We start from the raw sequence: 8,771 nt of genomic DNA, 5'->3' as shown, positions 1-8,771 counted from the left end.
TTTTTGGACTCATGTACAGTATTCAAAACAGAGTGGAGTGTGGTGGAAGGAGATAGCTACACCCCACTATATTCACAAGTGGGGGATCAACAAAGACCCTCTTCCCTCACATGCCCGTACCACTGCTGTAGCATATTATTTACAACACACAAGTCTGCGTCCGTATTCAGGACATGTCTCGCATAAGTGGGGGTAGCACCGATTAAGGCACCCAGCCACCAATGAGATTTTAGGTTATTCTGTGTAACCATATTTCCTTTTGTACATATTGGCTTTCAGCCCTTTGGGCAAAGTGTGAAAGCATGCGGTAAACAAGTAAGATGTTCGGTATTTTAAATCCAGTCTGGAGCTGTTAGTAACTAGTAAACGGCCATTCGGAAAGTTAAAGAAGGGAGGAAACAGTGCAGAGAAAAGCTGAAAACAAAACTATTCCAGAAAATAATAAAGTTAATAATAAAAACATATTTCCCCAATTACACATATCATTATGTAGTAATTAAAAATGGTTAAAGGACAACTGTAATGAGAGGGATGTGGAGGCTGCCATATTTATTTCCTTTTAAACAGTCCTACAGATCCTCTGCCTCTAATGGTTTTAGCCATAGAGCCTGAACAAGCATGCAGCAGATTATTATGTAAACATGTATTTCATACTCTTAGTGAATTAGGAAAAAAATGCTAAAACACAGAATACAGTACTTTACCGACCCTTTACTTTTTACCAAACGTATCTTAGTGAATTGAAGCACTGGGATTTTATTTAGGCACATTCCCCTGGGAAAAAGAACTAGTATGGACAAATGCATGCGTTGTTTAACCACTTCTCTACCACAGGGTTTTTCACCTAAAAACCACACCAATTTTCACATTTAAGGGAGGCGAGGGTTAATGGGCTTAATGGGGGTATAATTTATTTAAAAAAAACCTCACTGATACTGATCAGTCACTAATGCTGTGTTAGTTATCTGAGATCCTCTCACGAGTGATCTCAGTAACTGTAACAGCATAGAGACTGATGCAATGTTTACACACATTCTGCATGAATGAGCACCGTCATTGGCTTTGTGAACACATGTTCACATCAGCCAATCACGGACCAGTGGGTGCCCGACGCGTCTGCACGCGGACGTGAACGCGAGCGTGAACGCGATCGCGCACAGCAGCAAAATAAACAGGAGTTGCCTATCTACGCCCCTGTGACTCAGGTGAAGTTTAAAGGGGCGTAGATAAGCGTGGCAGAGGTTGTTAAGTGGTTAATTTAAGTAAAGATGCAATTGTCATAATTTATTGTTGTGTAGCATTTAATGAGTTGCTCTGTAAAATGTAAAGTAGCCAATAGACAGAGATCACACTACCATCTGTGTCCACAGCTGCTAAATCAAACAATAAATATAAAAACGTGAACATATATATGTTACGGCCAGAACCCGAAGTCTGGCCACTTCGGGTTCTGGCCGGTCAGAATACGAAGTGGCCGGCTCATGCGACCAATGTGCAAAACAGGCATGCATATCGGACTTTGGCCGTTGTAACTTAACGTGGCCGGCCAAGTCCCAAAGTTTTGCTCACCGCTCCCCGCCGCCAGCTGCTCTCATCTCCCCAGGAACTAAGCCCAGCTCATTGCTCCTCCCCCCGCTGCCTCTACTCAAACCTCTAATCAGGGCGACCAGAGAGGCGGAGAGCGGCAGCTCACGCGACCCGCAGGACGCAAACACTTCAATGCAGAAGTGACATCATTGAACACTTCCGCATATGAAGTGTATAAGTCCGGGCGAGTAGCCTGCGCGTTGCCTCCCTCCGCCTCTCTGGTTGCCCTGATCGGAGGTCACAGTAACACAGGCAACCTCCAGAAAAAAAAAAAGCCCCCCTCCCCGTCATGCAAAGCTCCCAGCCATGCATCCCCCCACCCTCATCTGTGACTAAGCAACACTGTAGTTTGATCTCTGCCCTGTGTGACTGCCACAGCAGAGCAGTTAATTTAAAAGCACAGGATGTTAAAAATTTGCTCCCAAGAAAGCAGGATGAAGACACCCTGCAGATGTATTGCAGGGTTTGTATCACTTTCAGAGCAGGGAGGAAGTTCCGAGTGCCATTCATGGTGCTGGACAGGACCCGGGATGTTCTGGGATTTGTGCGTTTTGGTCTTTGGCCGACTGACTTTGGCCATTTCTAGAACTGGCCGGCCAATGTCAGAAATTCCCAGCATTTTGGACTTTGGCCGACGTCAAATCGGCCAGTTCTAGAAACGGCCGGCCAATTCTAGAATTGGCCAATTTCTGGTTTTGGCCATAACATATACAAAACTGCAGAAAGCTGCAAGTACTGGTATTTTTTTCTGTGAATAGAAAAATGCATTCAAATCAGATATACCGTAACTGAGCCCATTTGCATAGGCTGTCATTGCTAATGTATGTTTTACAATGTGGTAAAGGGCAAGTGTGAATCTCTGTTCACTTTATTTACAATCAGAAAGGTTTTCCTTTTTGTACTTACACTAAAAAAAAAAAAAAAAAAAAAAAAGGATATACTCACTTGTCTTCCATAAAATAAGGTGACTTTCCAGCACCATAATTCCATATGATTTCCTCAACTGCTATGAAGTAAGTGCGCAGTTGCCCTTCAGTACTGCGTGGATCGTTATCCCATTGGTCTTCATATAGGTGGATATCCTCAGCATCAGCATTGCTGTATTCCTCGTCATAAAAATCCACAGAGTCTGCAGTATTTTCAGCAGACTTACTTTCTAAAAGATTGTGTATTGGTCCGATTTTCTTCTCAGCTCTGTATTCTTTACCTTTTTTTGCACTTGGGTCCACTTTATTAACTTCTGGTCCAATGGTAATTTCAGAATCCATCAAAGGATAATCATTTCTGAATAAAGTATTTAAGTAATCAGACATTATTAATTTATTTAAACTGCTCCGAGGTTGTTTTTCTTGAGGTAAAATAGAGGGATAGTCAAATAATCCATTTTCATATCTTAAACCAATTGAGTCTTCAAGATCATAGTCAAAGTCGTCATCTTGATTATTTTCACATTCAGAAACTCTTAATGTTGCTTTCATACCAAATTCTGCCAAAGGAGACTTTGGTGTCACATGCCATGTCCCTAGATGGAAGAAACTAGCAGTTCAACATAGCTTTTTAACATTTAACAAAAGATAATTTTAGAGACTCATTGTAAATTAAGGAACATTTTAATGCATAAGTGTAATTGATGGAAATTGTGTTACCAAAATAATTTATTTTATTTATTTAAATGTTTATATATACAGAGAGACCTGATGGATTGTAATAATTCTATCCAACAAAGCTAAGTTCAGATAGAAGGCTTCTAAAGGAGACTTTGTATATTGCTTCAGTAGCTAAAGATTCAGCAAGAACAATCCCAAATGCTCATAAAATGACATCTGATGAGAACTGAAAACACAAAAATAGTCAGCTTACTTTTCTGACATTTATATAATGGAAACAGCCATATGGAGTTTGGTGGGGCGTGGGATCTTACTATGTTCTATGCATATGCCTAGGCCTCTTGACACTGCATGCCTAGCTAACATATGTTCTGGAAGACATGCATCTCTCTCTTCATAGCTCTGGATAGTGGGGTAGGGAGAGAGCATAAGGTTAAAGAGACACTGAAGCGAAAAAAAAATATATGATATAATGATTTGTATGTGTAGTACAGCTAAGAAATAAAGCATTAGGGTCAGAGACATAAGTCTAACATTTGTTTCCAGTACAGGAAGACTTAAGAAACTCTAGTTGTTATCTATGCAAATAGCCATTGGGTTCTACAACTTTGAAAGTTGCAGAGAGCTCTGACTTCTGATTAGGTTATCTCAGCTGTATTGTGTTTTTCTTTTGCAGAGAATAGTTCAGGACATGTCAAAAGTTCACTGGCCTGTTCTATAAAAACATTTAGAATGCTGAGTAATGTGTAAATTGCACATATTTGAGAATGATGCACTGTTATAAAAAAAAAAGCTGTATAACTGAAAATAAAAATATGAGAATATTTTTTTTTGCGACCAATGTTCTAGTAATTATCCGTATTGCACAACCAATTCATGATATCATAATTTTTTTTCTGCTTCAGTGTCTATTTAAGATTACCGTTTAATGGATTGATGTTAGAGGATAAGGTGGGGGAGGATAGAATTCATAATCACGGAGAGGAGGTTAGAATTAGACATTTAGCAATAAATAGATATGCTTTGGGAGAAGGGTTAGGGTTAAGTGTCCGGCAAGGCAATAGTAGTGTATTGGTAAGATAACCATACCAACATTTTAAATACTGACAACACCTGGTGCCCATTTTAACAAGCGGCTGAATTAAATGTGTGCCTTCCGCAATCTAAACTTACAGAACCCATTGTATACCTTAGGAGCATATGAAGGTTGAACAACTCTACATTTTCCATCATACATATACATGCCTTAGATGTGTTTCTCCTTTTTAACCAAAATATTTGCATTCCATAAAATCTTGGTAGCATGATGCTGAATATCACTATTGCCTTTGCCTTGCAGTGCTTGAGTCTATTTGGACAGTGAATAGGTGGAAATTGTATATTTGTGGTGGTGAGCTCTGGCTTCCTCCCACATCTCAAAAGTTTACAAATAGGGTTATGGCTTCAACACAAATAGGGCTTTAGACTATGGTAGAGTTGTTACATACTTACATAGTTATTTGGGTGAGAAAATACATACATCCATTGAGTTCAACCAGAAAATAAATTACAACACTAGCCTGCACCCTCACATATTATTATTATTATTTAGTATTTATATAGCGCTGACATCTTACGCAGCGCTGTACAGAGTATATTGTCTTGTCACTAACTGTCCCTCAGAGGGGCTCACAATCTAATCCCTACCATAGTCATATGTCTAGTGTAGTGTATGTATTGGAGTCTAGGGCCAATTTTTTGGGGGGGGAAGCCAATTAACCTATCTGTATGTTTTTATGGTGTGGGAGGAAACCAGAGTACCTGGAGGAAACCCACGCAGACACAGGGAGAACATACAAACTCCTTGCAGGCTGGGATTCGAACCAGGGACCCAGCGCTTGCAAGGCAAGAGCGCTAACCACTATGCCACCGTGCTGCCCATATCTCTGTTGATCCAGAAGAAGGAGAAAAAACCTTACAAGGCATGGTCCAATTAGCTCCAAAAGGGAAGAAAAAAACTTGCTGACTCCAGATGACAATCGGATAAAATCCCTGGATCAACACGACCAGGAATTACCTAGTAATTATAGCCATGGAGGTCTTTCAATGCAAGGAAAGCATATACGCCCCCCCCTTAAGCACAGATATAGAATTTGTCATAACTACTTCCTGTGGCAATCCATTCCACATTTTAATTACTCTTACTGTAAAGAACCCTTACCTATATAAATGGCTAAAACTTTGTTCCTCCATGAGCAGATCATGTCCCCAGACCTTTGCAAAAGCCTAGTGACAAACAGCTCACCTGCCAAGCTTTTATATTGCCCTCTGATGTATTTATACATGTTAAGTAGATCTCCTCTAAGGGGTCTTTTCTCCAGATTAAATAAGTCCAGTTTCTCTAACCTTTCTTGGTAACTGAGACCTATTTCTCTAATCAATTTTCTGCTTGTCTGTGCACCTGCTCTACAACTGCAATATCTTTCCTGTAATGCGGTGCCCAGAACTGAATTCCATATTCTAGATGCGGCCTTAATAAAGAGTTAAACAGGAGCAATATTATGCTAGCATCCTGAGTTTTTATTTCCCTTTTAATGCATACCAATATTTTATTTGCTTTAGTTGTAGCAGCTTGGCATTGAATACGATTACTTGTCAATGAATACTCCTAAGTCCTTCTCCAAGTTTGATGTCCCTCCCCATCTGAATCCCATTTATTTTGTATGGTGCTAGACCATTGGTACAACCAAAATGCACCACGTCATAAAAGCTGAGCATGCTAGGCAATCAGGACCTGTCCTTAGTAAACCCATGCTGATGCTGAGAAATAAGATTATTCTCTGCTATGAAGTCTTGTATAGTATCTCTTAGTAACCCCTCAAATAGTTTGCACAAAGCTTACAGGTTTTTAATTCAGTGAACTATTAATGGTTAGTAGAGATGGCCTGAACCGTTCGCCGGGCGAATCTCTCTGGGCCCAGTACTACTTCCGGGTCGCTATGACCCGGAGTAGTAGGCCTGTGCTGGCCCGGCACTCATGATGTCACATACATGCTGTAACGATTGCGGAATTATTTCCGTGGTCAGCGCACAAGATGCGCACTGACACTGCGGAAATCCTCCACAAGCGTGTAATTTAACAGAACCCAGCTATGGTGCTATGCACCTGTAGAGGGAAATTCCCACCATCAGATGGAGCTGTGGAGTGCAGAGGAACACAGCCTCTGCCCTGCCACAGATGCCAGATGGGAATTGTACGAGTTTAAGCAATGCAGGGCAAGATAGCCCTTAGAGAGAGAGAGCACAGAGACAGAATGTATGTGTGTCCAGCAATCTAGTCGCCACCCAGCGACGGTGAACACACAACAGCGGAAACGAAGTGGGAACACAATTGCAAGAGTGGCGATTGCCAATAGTGACACAAGACCGAGTTAGACAGAGCACAAGTGTAGCAAGAAAGACACAGCAAATAACAATGATCAGAACGTCAAAGAAAATAACAAATGCTTGCTAAACGCGAACTCCGCACTCATTCGCAACAGCGAACGCGTTAAAGACACGATCACCGCGCGTTAGGTGCCCAGTAATAAGCGTGCCACCCTAACTAACCAATGTAACACACACACGAAATAGAGAACGCGAACGCTTGCCAAACGGTTACCTCACCGAGCCTACAGCAAGTGTTCGTACCAGACAAGACAGAGAGAAGGAGTAGCCAGCAGCAACCGCAGCTCTGGCCTACACTCCCAGACAGAGCACAGAAGGAACCACCGCCACTACCGCTAGAGCGGATGCGATACAGACAGACAAACAGATGAATCAACCAGTAGCAACCGCTGCTCTGGTTTGCACCCCTAAGACGGAGTACAGACAGAACGATTTCCTGTCGACCACCGCTGGTGACAAGACAATCGCAACAGATAGACAGTACAAGGCAAAACAGAAAATACAATCTGACTACGCTAGAAGGGATGCCTAGTGCAGTCCCAAGGAATTACTCTAAGATAATCTTAGCAAACAATAGCAAAGGCTGATACTCCAGGTGAGTCAGCAGGAACAAACCATCATGACCAGCAAGAAATTCTGGGAGCAAAAGGCATTTATACTGCAAGCCATCAAAGGAAGCAGCTAAGCAATTTGCATGACAAGTGTATGCAAATTCCTCACCAGCAGAGCAACTCTGAAACTTGCAAAGCAAAGACAGGTCTCTTTTCCAAAGACCTGCAGCACTCAGACCTAAAGAATGGACAAACAGCTGTCTGCCCATGCAGACAGCTGAGCAGATCATTACACCTTCTACTAAAAAAGCTATGCTTATTTTTGATTTGCCTTCTTAAAAAATTACTACTGCTCATGCGCAGGATGCTCTCGTCATGTGGGAGCGTGATAGTGGACATGCGCATCTGGGGTCGTGCATGTGCAGTGGCCCACCAACTCCTCAGTCAGCCAGATTATGGATGGGGACAGCGGAGGAACAGCTGAGTACAGGGTCACAATGAGAGAACAGGAGGACTTTAGGGTGCTGGAAGAAGTAAATGGGCACATTGTTTTTTCACTTGTTTCACTTTAAAGTGGTCTAACACCCAGCATTTCAACTTTGCTTTAAAAGATTGCTTACAGCTTAGAAACGATTATGCCAGATTTTTTTTTTAGCAGAAATTCACTGAATGGATTAAACATGACATTTTAGTGCTGCATTTAGCTAGAAATCCTCCTCCGTGCTTAGGTTTAGTTACAAATGTATCTATTTACAAAGTAATAAACAAACACTGCTCTGAGAGAACAAAGAGGGCTTCCCCGGCAGGCTTTTCAAAGGTCTATTTGCATTCCAAACAAAGATACATTTGTAACTAAAGATAAGAACGGATGCGGATTCCTAGTTAAATCCAACACTAAAATGTCATGTTTAACCCATTCAGTGAATTTCTGCTTAAAAAAAATCTGGCATAATAATTTCTAAGCTGTAAGCAATCTTTTAAAGCAAAGTTGTAATGCTGGGTGTTAAACCGCTTTAATGCCATCTGTATACAGCTTGGAAATGGGCCAATCAAAATTGACAGGAAGTGTTTTTGATTGGCCGAATTCCAAGCTGTTTATAATATGCATAAAATTTACATACAAACTGGAATTATTACCATTTCATTGACAATATCTATTACTAAGTATATACTAGAATCACTGGATATGATAACAACACCCAGATACTGTGCAAAAAGGGGAAGCTCAGAAGGAAGGGAGATAAAGTTGATAGATCTCTGTGGGAAAGAAGCACAGTGTTTGGTTAGACCATAATTTGTATATCTAATGCAGATTTCACTACTGTTGACTGCGTTGTATGTTTAACTAATGCTGAACCTGTTAGTACTAAAATTGAAAATGTGATGCCAGAACAGAGGGAGGATATTTCTGATTCCATTAACCCTTTCCAATCCTATGTCGGACTAAGCCCGACATCGGCCTTTTCTGCTATAGGTCCAATGTCGGTCATAGTCTGACAAAGGTAAACTGGCTGCTGCTAGTTGGGACAGTTGGCGTATAAAATCAAGCACAGTGCCATTCTTTTCAGGTCAAAGTGTTGGACTAAGTTCAACACTCTGG

At 41.3% G+C, this 8,771-nt stretch overlaps 1 protein-coding gene across 2 annotated transcripts in view; it reads right to left on the bottom strand.

The window, feature by feature from the left end:
* LOC137527537 (coagulation factor VIII-like) overlaps positions 1–8,771 on the bottom strand; it is a 506,000-nt gene that overhangs the window by 277,994 nt on the left and 219,235 nt on the right. For both annotated transcript variants that reach the window (XM_068248081.1, XM_068248082.1), the window contains one exon: positions 2,533–3,109. In XM_068248081.1, the coding sequence (XP_068104182.1) occupies positions 2,533–3,109 (577 nt within the window). The remainder of the gene's footprint in view (positions 1–2,532; positions 3,110–8,771) is intronic.

Source organism: Hyperolius riggenbachi, chromosome 8 (assembly GCF_040937935.1).
Source record: "Hyperolius riggenbachi isolate aHypRig1 chromosome 8, aHypRig1.pri, whole genome shotgun sequence".
Classification (NCBI taxonomy): domain Eukaryota; kingdom Metazoa; phylum Chordata; class Amphibia; order Anura; family Hyperoliidae; genus Hyperolius; species Hyperolius riggenbachi.
Note: the sequence above shows the minus strand (reverse complement) of the source record. Positions and strands in the feature narration are given on the sequence as shown.